Genomic DNA, 13,367 nt, shown 5'->3' with positions numbered 1-13,367 from the left:
TGCTCACAAAGGAAATGAATAGATCTAATTAATTTTTCCATAAAAAGGAAAAAGTTACAGAGCATTATTGCACTATTACATAAATAAGATGTAGCAACTCTATAAGCAGTATAGTAAACAGCTCCCCTTAATCTGAAGTTGGAATAAGATGAACATTATTTTCAACAATTCTACCCCAATCAATAGATAAGAGAAATCCAGGAAGTTACTTTCTGATAAGTCAAGCTGCTGCTCCCTGTTTGAGATGAATTTGCTTCTTCTACAATAACAAATATTAAGAAACTGGCCCAGAGAAAGGAAAAAAACTAGTTAATAAATACGCAAAATACCAACTTGCACTTGTGAGAGTGTGAAGGCAGAGCTGATGATATGAAGTCTTTCATCATTTTCCACTTTATATTTCTGAGGCAGGGTCTCTCAGTGAACCTGGAGCTTGCCATTTCAGAGAGACTGGCTGGTCAACAAGCCCCCAGGATCCAACTGTGCCACCTCCCAGTGCTGAGGTCACAGACCCACACCACGATGTCAGGGATCCTCTACTTGTGAGGTAGGTATTTACTTGCTGAGTTATCTCCCCAGTCTCCATTTGAGGTTTTAATTTCTCTTTTCTCTCACAGGAAAAGGAAACAGGGAGGGAAATAAAAATAAATAAATAAATAATTAATAAATAAATAAATAAATAAATAAATAAAAGATAGACAATCCTGGCTGAAAGGCAGTTCTGAGGATAAGGGCAGATGCTTGTTGCTCTTCCAGAGAACCCAAGTTCAGTTCTCAACATCCATATCGGGTGGCTCACAACTGCCTATAATCACAGCTCCCGGGGATCTGGCACCCTCTTCCAGCCTATTCAGGCATTCACACATATGTGGTTTACACACATACTTACTTATAAAATAAACTTCTTGGATTTCTCCACAGATTTTAAGAGTGTAAGAGACTAAATCTGGTATGTCGAGCATGATGACACAAACCTCGAATCAGGATGAGAAATTGAAGGCCAGCATGGGCTACACAAGACCATACCTCAGTGAACAAAAAAAAGCAAGAAGGGGGACTCGTAAGACCCCACCCCTCTACAAAGATCCGAAGGCAGCACTGTTGCTGAGGAGAGAAACATTTTCAAGGTGAAGCCACTGGTAAGATGGGAATAAGAGAGGTTAGCTGGAGGTTAGTTGGGGTGGATATGATCGAAATATATTATACACATGGTAAATTTATCATAATGAAACCATTATTATAAATAACATTCTCATAAACTTAAAAATGTTTACAAATATATTTTAATTTTAATTTAGTGCTGCCAATATTTGTCAAAAAGCATTAATTATCCACCTTATGATGTTCCCCTCCTGAATATGCAATTATTCCCTCTTTATATTGATTCTCCATTCCTTAAGGAAAAGCAAACCCTTCAGTATTGTTTATTATCATAAATTCCAAGAGTTTCTAAAATTCAAAAAGACTATTTAATACCAGCACTCATGAGGTCAAGGCAGGATTTAGAGTTCAAATTTGAGGGCTACATTGCAAGACTCCGCTGTTAAAAAGGACTATTTTTAACCTCCTTTAAGCTAGGATAGTGAGTCATGTCTGAATTCCAGCTCTAGGGATACTGAGGCAGGAGGGTGAGTTCTACTTTGAGAACTACAGAAAATCCCTGCCAAAAAAAGAAAAAGGAAAAACCTTTAAATTTAAAAACCTAAAAATTTAAAAATCTCATTTAAGGCTGTAAAGATGGCTCAGAGGTTAAGAGCACTGGCTGCTCTTCCAGAGATCCTGAGTTCAATTCCCAGTAACCATATGGTGGCTCACAACTGTCTAGATCTGGTGCCCTCTTCTGGTGTGCAGGCAGAACACTGTATGTATATACAGGAAAAATCTCATTTAAGACAGTCAGTGGCTGGTGGCTGTAATCCCAGCACTTAAGAGACTGATGAAGTCGATTGCTGCAACTTTGAGTCCAGTCTGGCTACAAGTGACTTGAAGACAAGACCCTGTCTCTGAAAATAAATAGAGAGATAGATAGATAGATAGATAGATAGATAGATAGATAGATAAATCAATAAATGCTGGGGAGCCGGCTTGGTGGGCAGGAGTGCTTGCTGCTAAGCCTAATGACCTGAGATTGATCCCAGAACCCACATGGTGGTGGGGGTGGGGAAACAGGTTGTCCTCTGGCCTCCACATGCTCTATGACATGTGCATACACGAACACACAAACACACACAACAAATAAACAGGTAAGGGTAATAAAACTTTAAGATAAAAATTTTCATTTCCTTTAAGATTGGAGTTAATGCCCGGCGGCAGTGGCGCACGCCTTTAATCCCAGCACTGGGGGGGGGGGGGGGGGGGCAGAGCCAGGCGGATCTCTGTGAGTTCGAGGTCAGCCTGGTCTACAAGAGTGAGTTCCAGGACAGGAACCAAAAACTACAGAGAAACCCCGTCTCAAAAAAAAAAAAAAAAAAAAAAAAAAAAGATGGAGTTACTGGCCTTTTGACATAAATGTCTAACAGCCTATGAATTCCTGCTTATTCTCACAACTTAACGTTTTTTTTTTTAAGTTCCCTTTGTGAGCACACATACAAGATCGCAAACCTTTTAAACATTTAACAAGAAAAGAAAGACTAGGAGTATCTGCCTTGACTTTCTTTCAGAAGTAATTAACCAAATTAAACTTTCCATAGAAATTTACAAATCAAATCCATGGTAAAGTGTATTATTTCGGGGGCAGGGGGGAGGGGACGGGGGCGGGGGGAAGGAGAGGGCGGGCAGTGGTGGCGCACACCTTTAATCCCAGCACTCAGGAGACAGAGGCAGGCGGATCTCTGTGAGTTCGAGTCCAGCCTGGGCTACAGAGTGAGTTCCAGCACAGCCAGGGCTACACAGAGAAACCCTGTCTGTGGAGGAGAGGGGAGGGGGCGAAGATGTGTTCACTTGTGAGCAAAACAGTTTCCTTTGCCACAGCTGATGTTATTTCTACTCTTGACATCAGTCTCCAGACTGCCTCCATTCGTGTCCGTCCCTGACCCTGTCCCAGAACCTCAGGCTAGCCCTCGGGGATGTCCTCACTGCAAGGAGCACGTGTCCTATGCCTTCACGGAGCGCGCCCCCTTTCGGCTTACAAGCTACCCCGATGTGCGGCCACTGCCTGTAATCCCAGAGGCAGAGCCAGGCGGATCTCTGTGAGTTCGAGACCAGCCTGGTCTACGGAGGGAGTTCCAGAACAGCCAGGGCTACACAGAGAAACCCTGTCTCAAAAATTAAATAAATAAATAAATAAATAAATAAATAGTAAGTAAATAAATGCGGGGCTTACGTACCCACCCCCACGGAGAACCCCAAAATAAAACTTTCACTGGTCTTGCTTCAGCTCTCTCTGGACAGCCATTAAACACGGGAGGTGGCACGCGGTCCAGCCACCCTCGCCTCCCCTCAAGGCGTCAAGCAGCGCTTTGCGACTCCCCCATCCTGACCAAGAACCCCCACCATGACAGCCCCTTCCCCTCAGCTCCCGCTCCGCCTCGTTTCCCGCCACCATGCTCGGTTACTTTTGTTGCGAGTGATTTGAAGATTAGCGACTCTGAGGGGAAAGGCGCGGGGTCGGCTGTGGCTGAGGAGAAAATTTCTCCTCAGCCGACAGGGACCAGGCTTCCCCGCCCCTAACACTTTCCTCTGCAGCCGGATGAAAGCCAACTACCTTCCGGGGCGACGAGGACCTAGAGACGAGGCGCAGCCTACGCTGTCGCAGCCATTCCGCACCGCCTTCCCACCTCGACCTACTTTTCCCGCCACCCAGAGGAGGCGCGAGGACGCGGACAAACTCCGCCCCCCAGCGGCGTGCGCTCAGAGGTGGCGCGCATGCGCAGCTGGAGGCCGCTTTGCGTTTGCGCGGCTAGCGTTATCCCGCCATCTTCTAAACTAAGGCCTGGTGGAACTACAAGTCCCATAATCCTCGCGGGTGCCGGTTTTTTTTTTTTCCAATAGGCAGCGGAGCGCCTGGGGCACTTCGTTCTCGCGTCTCTGCTTCAAATCACCTTCTCCTTCCTGTTTTCATGCTATAACCCTTATCTTTCCGTTTCCCTCACGCTTTTATATTTTGCTTGAGACCATCTTGAGCTGCACTCCTGCCTCTCCGCCAGCCATCGCTCTGGGGACTCGGGATCGGTTCAGTGCTCCCCACTGGCCGGAGCAGGGGGGAGAGCGAGTCGCTACCCTTTCCCGCCCACACTCGCTTGTGTGTAAAGTGGAGCAGAGCTGCAGCTCCAGTGCTGCAGGACCAACACCCGCGATGGCGCGGGCGCTGACACCGCCAGCGGGGACCGATACGCAGGCGCCGCACTGTGGCGGAGGCGTCCGAGTCCAGACGTAGGTGTAGGGCGGGGGGAAGGCGTGGTTCTCGAGGTGTTCGCAGTTGGGGAAAGGAGGAGGAGGGTCGCGAGAACGGCTGGGCCTTTCCAGGGGAAGAGGAACTTGGACCACGTCGGACGTTGTCGTGCTCTTTTTTAATTGTTTTCCACTCCGAAACGATCTTAAATGACGTATTGCATTTCATTGATAACAGTTCCTGAGACAGCGTGCTTGATTCCTCGCCTACTTGATCGGTCTCCCCCTACACTCCCATTAAGTCCTCCTCACTCTAGGTGGGCGGAAGGGAGAGGGAAGACCTCATGAATAACTCACGACCCCGCCCCTTTCGCTGGGAAACGCGCACACCCCCTGGAATCGTGCTGACGCACGCTGCGTGTACCTAACCCGAGGAAGCGACGTCACGCGCCCCGCCCCCAGGGCTGAAGGGGCGGGGCCTCGCCGCCAGCACGTGTCGCTCCCTCTACCCGCGCAAGCCCGAAAGGGTTGTGCGCAGGCGCTCTCGAGGAGGGGCGGGGATGGGGGAGGAAGGAGGCGGGGCAGGGAGGTTGTTGGGTTTAGAGCCGGGCGGAGACCACGGAGACTCATTCCTCAGGAGCAAGGGTCGGGTGTCAAGGAGACCTCTCCGCGCCAGCTCGCGTTCCCCGCCTACGGTGGGTGGGAGCGCACGGCAGAGACAAAGGATATCAGTAGGGCTTGGACTTAGCGGCGAAGGGAAGTCGGGTGTCCGTGTGGGGCGGTGGGCGTCTCGGGCTGGGGGCGGGGGGAGGGCGAGGCTCCCGGCGAGGGGAGGGGGGCTGTATTTAAACTCCCGGAGCCGTTAAGTTGGTTCGCACTCCCGATGCGCGCGCAGCCCGGGTGGTGGCGGAGTGCGCATGCGTGGCTGCTGGGCGAGCGGAACGCGCGCCCGTCGTGCGCGCTCGCGGCGGAGTGGTAGTGGCGGCGGCGGCGAGGGTGGCGGCGCACGCGCAGTGGCTTCCTCGGCTTGTCCGGGTCTCGCGGGCATCTTGTTTTGGTCTCGCGGGCGAGTGGGGCGCGCTCGGTGGGGCGCGGGAGGGAGGGAGGTGGAGGCGCTTGGGCGCGAGGCCGAGCTGCGCGCGCACTCGGGGAAGGGGAGGGAGTGAGGCGGGCTTAGGAGGGTTGCAGGGGGCTTCCCCCTTGATCTCTTCTCGGTGCCTTCGCTTGGGAAGGGGAAATTAAACGGGGCGAGGAGATGATCGAGATGGCGGCGGAGAAGGAGCCCTTTCTGGTGCCGGCCCCGCCGCCGCCGCTCAAAGATGAGTCGGGCGGAGGGGGCGGCCCCGAGGTGCGATCGCACCGAGAGGCAGCCTCCGGGGAGCTCCGCGACGGGACGGAACGCGGCGGGCCGGGCCCACGCGCGCCCTCGGCCGGGGCCGCGGCAGCCAGCGGAGGGGGCGGCCCCCAGGCACAGGCGCACGGGGAGCCCCACGGGCGAGCCACTGCTCCTGCGGACGTGGGGGAGGAGCGCCGGGGAGGGGGCGGGACGGACCTGGGTCCCCCGGCCCCTCCTCGACCTCGCAATGGCTACCAGCCCCACCGACCCCCCGGGGGTGGCGGGGGCAAAAGAAGAAATAGCTGTAACGTAGGGGGAGGGAGCGGTGGAGGCTTCAAGCATCCGGCCTTCAAGAGGCGCCGGCGGGTGAATTCGGACTGCGACTCAGTGTTACCCTCCAATTTTCTTCTGGGGGGCAATATATTTGATCCACTGAACCTGAATAGCCTCCTGGATGAGGAAGTAAGTCGAGCGCTCAATGCGGAGACCCCAAAGTCATCCCCACTTCCGGCCAAGGGGCGAGACCCTGTGGAGATCCTCATCCCCAAAGATATCACTGACCCGCTCAGTCTCAACACTTGCACTGATGAGGCCCATGTAGTTCTTGCCTCGCCACTCAAGATTGGTCGCAAGCGCCATAGACACCGGGGACCGCACCACCAGCAGCAGCAGCAGCAGCAGCAGGCATCTGGAGGGAACGATAGCAATGCCGCGCTGCCCACTGACCCTCTCACCCCCTCACTCCACGGGGAGGGTGCCACGCAGCAGCACAGGGGCCAGAACCGAGATGCCCCTCAACCTTATGAACTCAACACAGCCATCAACTGCAGGGATGAAGTTGTGTCTCCCCTTCCCTCTGCCCTGCAGGGCTCCTCAGGCTCCCTTTCTGCCCCTCCAGCTGCCTCAGTTACCTCTGCACCTTCATCTTCCTCCTCCCGACATCGCAAACGTCGCAGGACTTCCAGCAAGTCGGAGGCAGGGGCTAGGGGTGGAAGCCAGGGTTCCAAGGAAAAGGGCAGAGGGAGTGGGGGAGGCCGCCATCACCACCCACTACCTGCCACTGGCTTCAAAAAGCAACAGCGAAAGTTCCAGTATGGGAACTACTGCAAGTACTATGGCTATCGCAACCCTTCCTGCGAGGACGTGCGCCTTAGGGTACTGAAGCCCGAGTGGTTTCAAGGCCGGGACGTCCTAGATCTGGGCTGCAATGTTGGCCATCTGACCCTAAGTATTGCCTGCAAGTGGGGCCCAGCCCGTATGGTGGGGCTGGACATTGATCCACGGCTTATCCACTCTGCCCGCCAAAATATCCGACACTACCTGTCTGAGGAGCTTCGTCTCCAAGCCCAGACTTCTGAGGGTGACCCAGGGACAGAGGGGGAGGAAGGGACTACCACTGTCCGAAAAAGGAGCTGCTTCCCAGCCTCACTGACAGCCAGCCGGGGTCCCATCGCAGCACCCCAAGTGCCCTTGGATGGAGCAGACACATCTGTCTTCCCCAACAATGTCGTCTTCGTCACGGTAAGAGAGTCCAGAGGCTCTTGGAATAGGGTCCAAGTGTGAAGATGAGATTAAATAGGAATGTGTTGGGGGGAAGGTCATGACCTAGAGGTGTATCCCTGCATCTGTTCCTCCTTACAAGAACATCTCCTGGAGAGAACAGTCTGGATTGGCCAGAGAATCTCTACTGGGTGTGTTGTCTCCTCCTGTAACCTGAAAAGTGGGATCTCTACCTTCAGGCTCTAACATTTGGTCTTTTCTCATGACTACAAGGATCTCGTCCCCGATATGGGGGCTGACTTGTCCTGCTTCCAGTGGGGACTATAATCCAGACAATCCACCTTCCCTTGGGGGTAACCTCTACTGCTCTGTCCAGATGGAACTTTGCCCTCAAATCTCCTGAGGGAGCATGAGTTTGGGTGTCTGGGGGAGGGGGAGACTGGTGGCACTCCAGTATGTGTAGTTTGGGGCCTTTGATAGGGACCTTGTTTGCATCAGCTGCTTTTCGTTTCCCTGGATACAGCACAGACTGTTGAAGTTACTGGTCAGGAACCCAATAGGCTTGGCTTTCCGTCTTTCCTGTGCTGACTGAATAGCAGGAGAGGGTACCCAGCCTGATCTATCATATGTCCCGTCTCCACCAGCTTCCTCCATTGAGGAGTTAGGCCATCCAGAGGAATGTTTGCCCATGGCTTAGCCTGAAAAAAGGTCTTCCCGGGAGTGGTGATGAAATTACCTTCCAAAGGTTTCCTAAGGTTTTTCATTTCATTGGAGAAAGAATAGGCCTGAAACGTTACCAGACCTAATGGGAAGAGCCTATATGGAAGGGCCTTGGTCTTAAGAACCACTGCCTTTGTATATGAGGTCCCCTGGGCTGGGGTAAGCACAGGCTGGGGCCTCGGGAGCATTCTGGTATTCTCCAGTTGTCCCTCAGATAATTAGTTCAGTTTACATCTGCACAGGCTCCCGTTTAGGTTTGTTTGGTTTAGCTCGGGAAGAAGCAGAGGCAGGAAAGGGAGAAGAGAGAACATGAGGCCGAAAGAAAGCACTATCTATCGGAAGGAGCCTCAGAAGAAGGCCACCCAGGGCCGAGTGAGGTTGTGTGTAGGACTTAGTCTCAGAGTCTGCAGGTAGTTGTGGGGCCAGTGGGCTTCTCAGCCCTCTTTTTGACCTCTTTCGCCTCTTCTGGCCCTCAGGGTAACTATGTCCTGGACCGAGATGAGCTGGTGGATGCCCAAAGACCTGAGTATGATGTGGTGCTCTGCCTCAGCCTCACCAAGTGGGTGCAGCTGAACTGGGGTGACGAGGGGCTGAAGCGCATGTTCCGCCGGATCTACCGCCATCTGCGCCCTGGGGGCATTCTGGTCCTGGAGCCCCAACCATGGTCCTCCTACTGCAGGAGAAAGTCTCTGACGGTGAGTTGGGTTTCTGTAGAGATGGGGATAATCATCTTTTTATTTCACTGGGGACTAAACTCCAGACTTCACAGATGGCAGGGAAAGTATCCACCAGTGAGCTATAGCCCCAGCCTGTTTGTTTATTTATTTATTTGGTTTTTCAAGACAGGGTTTTTCTGTGTAACAGACCAGGCTGGCCTGGAACTCACAGAAATCCACCTGCCTCTGCCTCCTGAGTTCTGGGATCAAAGGCATGTGCCACCGACCACCCAGTCAGCCCTTTTTTGAGACTGGCTAAGCTGCTGGCCTGAACTGGCTCCATAGTGCAGGCTGGTCTTGAACTCTTCATCTTCCTGCTTCAGCCTTCTAAGTACCTTGACTGGCTTGTACCACCATACCCAGCTCAGACTTTGTGAGCAAAGAGAAAACAGTGTCTGTTATTCTTGGCCAGGGAAAGGGATGGTGAGCTGAAGTGACCCTCTCCTCCCCTGTTTCTACAGGAAACAATCTATAAGAACTACTTTCGAATCCAGCTGAAGCCAGAACAGTTCAGTTCCTACCTGACATCTCCAGAGGTGGGCTTCTCCAGCTATGAGCTTGTGGCCACACCGAGTAACACCTCCAGAGGTAAGAGTGGCTTGCTTTGTCACTGGGAGGAGAGGGTGCTGGCCCTGTGGAGAATCTCAAGGTCCTACCCACCTGTCTTCTGTGTGCTCTTTTTAGGCTTCCAGCGTCCTGTGTACTTGTTCCACAAGGCCCGTTCCCCCAGCCACTAAGTGGCCTTCTCAACAGAAGGTGTGAAGAGGCTGCCCTTGCTGCTCCTGAGGACCTGGGGGAAGAGGAAATTATCCCAAGGTCTTTCCTGTCTAACTCCAAAAAGTTTCCTTTCTTGGATCTGTAAAGAGAGCTTTTCTTAAGTTGCTTCTCCCAAGTTTTCTCCCTGACACCTCTGGCACTTGAGTAAGCCCAGCTGTGCTGGAATTACATCAGCTTCCTCTCCCAGCCTGCTGGGCTGGATGGCATGGACTGTTTGCTGACTGTCCTCCTAGGGCATGGGAAGGGAGAATGTCCAGTTCTCTAGGCCCTTCCTCCTGTTCTCCAAAGGAGATTCCCGCTTCTCGGCCTTTGTTCCTAGCTGCACTTAAGTGGACCATGGATGGACTAAGGGTGTTAGAGGGGAAGTTTGGTAAGGAGACACACAGGTACTGTGAAAATCCTTCCTTCTGCTGTCCCCCGGTGGGAGAGGGAGCTGGGTTTGGAATGTGAGAACAGCACAATAAACTTGATAACTAGGGCAGTGGCCCCTGCACCTGTGTCTGGCAGTTTCTTAGTAGGACTGTGTGGTCTCTGCCCATCCTAGAGTCTCAGGAGGCTGGGGTCTGCTGGTTGTTGCACACTGACCCTTTATCCCAGGCTGATCGCTTGAGGTTTGAGGCCAGCCTGGGTGGGCTGCATAGTGAGACAGTATCTCGTGGTGGAAGACTGTTAGTACCTGTCTTAGTTAGGGTTACTACTGCTGTGATGAAACAACAATGAACCAAGAGTCCTGGGAAGGAAAGGGTGTTCAGCTTAAGCTTCCACATCTCAGTTCATCAAAGGAAGTCAGGACAGGAATTCAACTAGGGGAAGGCAGGGACCTGAAGGCAGGAGCTGATGCCATGGAAGGGTGTTGCTAGCTGACTTGCTCCTCATAGCTTGCTTAGTTTAGCCTTTCTTATGGACCACAGGACCACCAGCCCAGGGGTTGCCCCTTCCACAATGGGCCAGCCCTATCCCCATCAATCACTAAGAAAACATCCTTACTGACTTGCCAAGAGCCTGGTCCTTACACACTACCCAGGGGAGGGGTAATGAAAATTTTGGTGTGTAGCTTAATGAGTCCCACTTTCCTTCCTCCAAAAGAAACGCCAAGCAAGTGTTTGTTTATGGGAGTGTGAGGTGGAAGGCTAACTTTGGAGGGCTTGGCAGAGGGGTTAAGTGGAGCCCAGAGCCAATAACCTGCTCCAGGACCCATGATGGTTTGCAAATGAAGGTCTTCACTGGTTTGTCAAGGACTGCTGGAACCTTGACCATTGAACAAACACTGAGCACTCTGTTAGTCACAGACAAAACAGGCAATACTCAAATGAAACAGGGAAAGTCCTTTCAAGCAGTTATTTAACGTTAATACCCACATTTGGGTGAATACTTTTGAACGGAAGTATTTGAATAGCCAGGTATAGTGGTGCATGCCTTTATCCTAGCACTTGGGAAGCAGAGGCAGGCAAATCGGAGTTCAAGACCAGCCTAGCCTACATGAGTTCCAAGACAACCAGAGCTATATAGATTAAAACATTAAAAGTTGTTCTTATAATGGGGCAGAGTGAGGGTGCATTTTCCCCTGTGGTGGTGGTTGAGACAGTATCCCCTAACTTAGGTTGACCTGCAACTCCCAACCTGTCTACCTCACAAGTGCTCATCGCCACACCCAGCCCAAGTGGAAATCTAAAGCATTCTATTGCCTGTGCATACACTTGCACACACACGCTCTGGGGATTAAAATCAGGGCTTTGTACATGCTTAACCAGATACTACCACTGAGCTGAACCTTCCCAGCCTGAAACCACATTAAAAGAAATAACTTGCATAGTTCAGACTCCTTGTACACAGGATCCTTCTGCCTCAGCCTCCTAAGTCCTGGGATATGGCACCATGATGTAAGACTAAGTCTGAAATTCTAATTCTAACCAAAACAAAGGTGATTAAAGTGGAAAGGAAAATCTAACCCCACACTTAGACAGTGGCTTTCCACTTGCCACCATGTGGGGAGGGAAGAAAATTTACACCTATAGGCAGCTTCCCACGAGGAGCTAAGTTGTTTAAAAAGAAAAAAAAGAAAAAGAAAAACTTTATTCTATGATGAAACAGTTTTAACGAAAGTACAGACTGGCAAATACGGGGAGTTGTGGGGGCTACGCTTCCCAGCGCCTCAGCATCCGATGCATGAGAAAGGTATCTTCTGAAGGGCGGGGCCGGGCTTGAAGCCTTAACGGGGGCAGCCCGTCCACTGTCAAGTGCGGAGATTCGTAACAGAGAGAGTCTGGGTTGCACAGCATGGTCATGTCTGGCCCCTGCCCGAGGACCTCCTGTGGGGAAGGTGAGGCCCAATGCAAGGTTACATTCCGGATGGAGGAAGAGAGCCCGGGGGAGGAAGCCAGGTCCCCGATCCCTTCCTTCACCTTCGGGGGCGGGGCTCGGGGCTGCGACGGCAGCATCGCCAACTTCTCCCTCAGCGCCGCGTTCAGAACCTGCTCCTCCGGCACCTGCAGACTCACTAGGTCTCGGTAGAGTCGCTTAGAGCGCGGCACGTTCAACCCTGCGAGCGCAGGAAAGGCGAGGGTGAGCAGCGCCCTTCCCCCAGACCACCGCGCCGGAGCGGGCGCCTGTCCCCCTCACCCTCCGCCACGGTCTCCTCCAGGACGCAGCGGGTCTGGAACGACTTTCTCAGCTGCTCCTCCACCGCCTTCGAGGCATCAAACTGGCCGCTGGCGACGGCGGCGCGCGCATGCTGCAGCTCCAGACTCAAAGCCAGGCTGCTCTGCAGGGCCGGCGCCTCCAGCTCGTGCGGCGCCGCGGAATCGTCGCTCGGTGCACCGGAGGCGAGCAGCGGCTCGGACCGCACCGGGGAGGACGGCGCCAGGTGAAAACGAACCTGGGAGTAGAGGGCGGAACGGTGAGCGGCCGAGTCCCGGACGCTAGGCGAGCAGGGGTCCGGGGCTTCGCCGCTGCTCACCTGCCGCCCCCTCCGGCTGCCGCCCCGACGCCCCCTCCGCCGTCCCGGGCTGCCGCCCCGCCGCTCCGGACTCTCGGGCAACGGGCTCGGACTCAGGCTCAAGTCCAAGCCCGGCTCGGGCTCCGGCTCGGGGGCTCGCGGCTCCGGGGCTCGCGGCTCCGGGGCTGGTCCCGGGGCCTCCACGGCCTCTTCGCCCTCCATAGACTCCAACTCGGACGCCTCGTAGCCCATCATCTCGCAGGCGCTGCAGGGGTCCGGGCTTTCGGGACGCGTCCCCGCCTCTTTGCTCCACCTCTCGGGGGGGCTACCACTACCGGAAACCGTTAGCCCTTACCCACCGGGGTAAGACAACAAGCCCGCCGTGGCACTCCATTGGCGCTCCTGCGCGTCATTCCCATCGCTCCACCCTCCAGCTTCCGGGCGGGCGCACTTCCGCCCTCACGAACTGACTTCACCCTTAAGGCGGGGCGTTAGCGCGCCGGTGCGTAGGTGCCCTACGGATCCCCTGCAAGACTACTGGTCCTTTCGGGAACGCGGATGTGGCGTCCTTACCTGTCAAAATCGTCTTCGCATTTGTTCTGGGATTAGAGTGTTCGTCCTCTTTCACTGAAACAAAATGGTCACTGCCCTCGTATGGAGACGTCCTGCGCGGTGCCCCCAGAGCGTTCTAAAGGTTTCGGTGACTTCTGAACGTCGATCAAAGCTTCCCTGTACGTGGAAGCGGGTTCGTTGCAAAGTCCCTGAATTCTTGTATTTGAGTAGGAAATACTGTAGGAATTTACGGAATATTACCTTAATTTTAAGTGCACATCCTGGGGGCCGAAAAGATGGCTCCGAGGTTAAAGGAGCTTGCCATCAAGCCTGACGATCTGAGCTCAATTCCAAAGTCACCCGGGATGGAACGAGAGAACTGACTCCCACAAGTTGTCCTCCGACCTCTGCACTTAAGCACACACTATTAAAATTCGCATCCCAATCCTCCCACACACAAAAGACCTTAAAAGCAATGACATCTTGGGCGTTGGAAGCAGAA

At 53.5% G+C, this 13,367-nt stretch overlaps 3 protein-coding genes across 8 annotated transcripts in view; 1 reads left to right on the top strand and 2 right to left on the bottom strand.

Annotated features, from left to right (window-relative positions):
• Positions 1–3,808, bottom strand: part of Zcwpw1 (zinc finger CW-type and PWWP domain containing 1) — a 29,722-nt gene extending 25,914 nt beyond the window's left edge. For 2 of the 5 annotated variants that reach the window (XM_037198342.1, XM_037198345.1), the window contains exon 1: positions 3,704–3,808. The gene's annotated coding sequence lies outside the window, so the exon portion shown is untranslated. The other 3 variants (XM_037198339.1, XM_037198343.1, XM_037198341.1) reach the window with 2 other exon arrangements.
• Positions 3,809–4,916: 1,108 nt separating this feature from the next.
• On the top strand, positions 4,917–9,871 carry Mepce (methylphosphate capping enzyme). Its single transcript, XM_028862942.2, has 4 exons — positions 4,917–7,186; positions 8,362–8,580; positions 9,063–9,189; positions 9,286–9,871. The coding sequence occupies exons 1-4, from the start codon at positions 5,585–5,587 to the stop codon at positions 9,336–9,338; spliced, it is 2,001 nt and encodes a 666-aa protein (XP_028718775.1). The 5' UTR covers positions 4,917–5,584; the 3' UTR covers positions 9,339–9,871.
• Positions 9,872–11,419: 1,548 nt separating this feature from the next.
• Ppp1r35 (protein phosphatase 1 regulatory subunit 35) lies at positions 11,420–13,367 on the bottom strand. 2 transcript variants are annotated; one of them, XM_028862950.2, is made up of 5 exons: positions 13,127–13,362; positions 12,335–13,042; positions 11,998–12,253; positions 11,781–11,917; positions 11,420–11,687 (listed from the first exon to the last, which is right to left on the bottom strand). In XM_028862950.2, the coding sequence occupies exons 2-5, from the start codon at positions 12,566–12,568 to the stop codon at positions 11,514–11,516; spliced, it is 801 nt and encodes a 266-aa protein (XP_028718783.1). In that variant the 5' UTR covers positions 12,569–13,042; positions 13,127–13,362; the 3' UTR covers positions 11,420–11,513. The 2 variants fall into 2 exon arrangements, with proteins under 2 accessions (XP_028718783.1, XP_028718782.1); XM_028862949.2 differs by having other exon boundaries at positions 11,998–13,042; positions 13,127–13,367.

This window comes from Peromyscus leucopus, chromosome 23, assembly GCF_004664715.2.
Source record: "Peromyscus leucopus breed LL Stock chromosome 23, UCI_PerLeu_2.1, whole genome shotgun sequence".
Taxonomy (NCBI): domain Eukaryota; kingdom Metazoa; phylum Chordata; class Mammalia; order Rodentia; family Cricetidae; genus Peromyscus; species Peromyscus leucopus.
The sequence above is the reverse complement of the archived record's forward strand: the minus strand, read 5'-3'. Positions and strand labels throughout refer to the sequence as shown.

What these genes read in the sequence shown, in the direction of transcription:
- Mepce (XM_028862942.2), top strand. Translation starts at nt 5,585, where the DNA reads ATGATCGAGATGGCGGCGGAGAAGGAGCCCTTTCTGGTGCCGGCCCCG. An exon ending in GCAGGAGAAAGTCTCTGACG is followed by an intron (nt 8,581 to 9,062) that starts GTGAGTTGGGTT and finishes CTGTTTCTACAG; the next exon opens with GAAACAATCTATAAGAACTA. An exon ending in ACCGAGTAACACCTCCAGAG is followed by an intron (nt 9,190 to 9,285) that starts GTAAGAGTGGCT and finishes TGCTCTTTTTAG; the next exon opens with GCTTCCAGCGTCCTGTGTAC.
- Ppp1r35 (XM_028862949.2), bottom strand. Translation starts at nt 12,568, where the DNA reads ATGATGGGCTACGAGGCGTCCGAGTTGGAGTCTATGGAGGGCGAAGAG. An exon ending in GGAGGAGACCGTGGCGGAGG is followed by an intron (nt 11,918 to 11,997) that starts GTGAGGGGGACA and finishes CTGCGCTCGCAG; the next exon opens with GGTTGAACGTGCCGCGCTCT. An exon ending in CCCGAGCCCCGCCCCCGAAG is followed by an intron (nt 11,688 to 11,780) that starts GTGAAGGAAGGG and finishes CCTTCCCCACAG; the next exon opens with GAGGTCCTCGGGCAGGGGCC.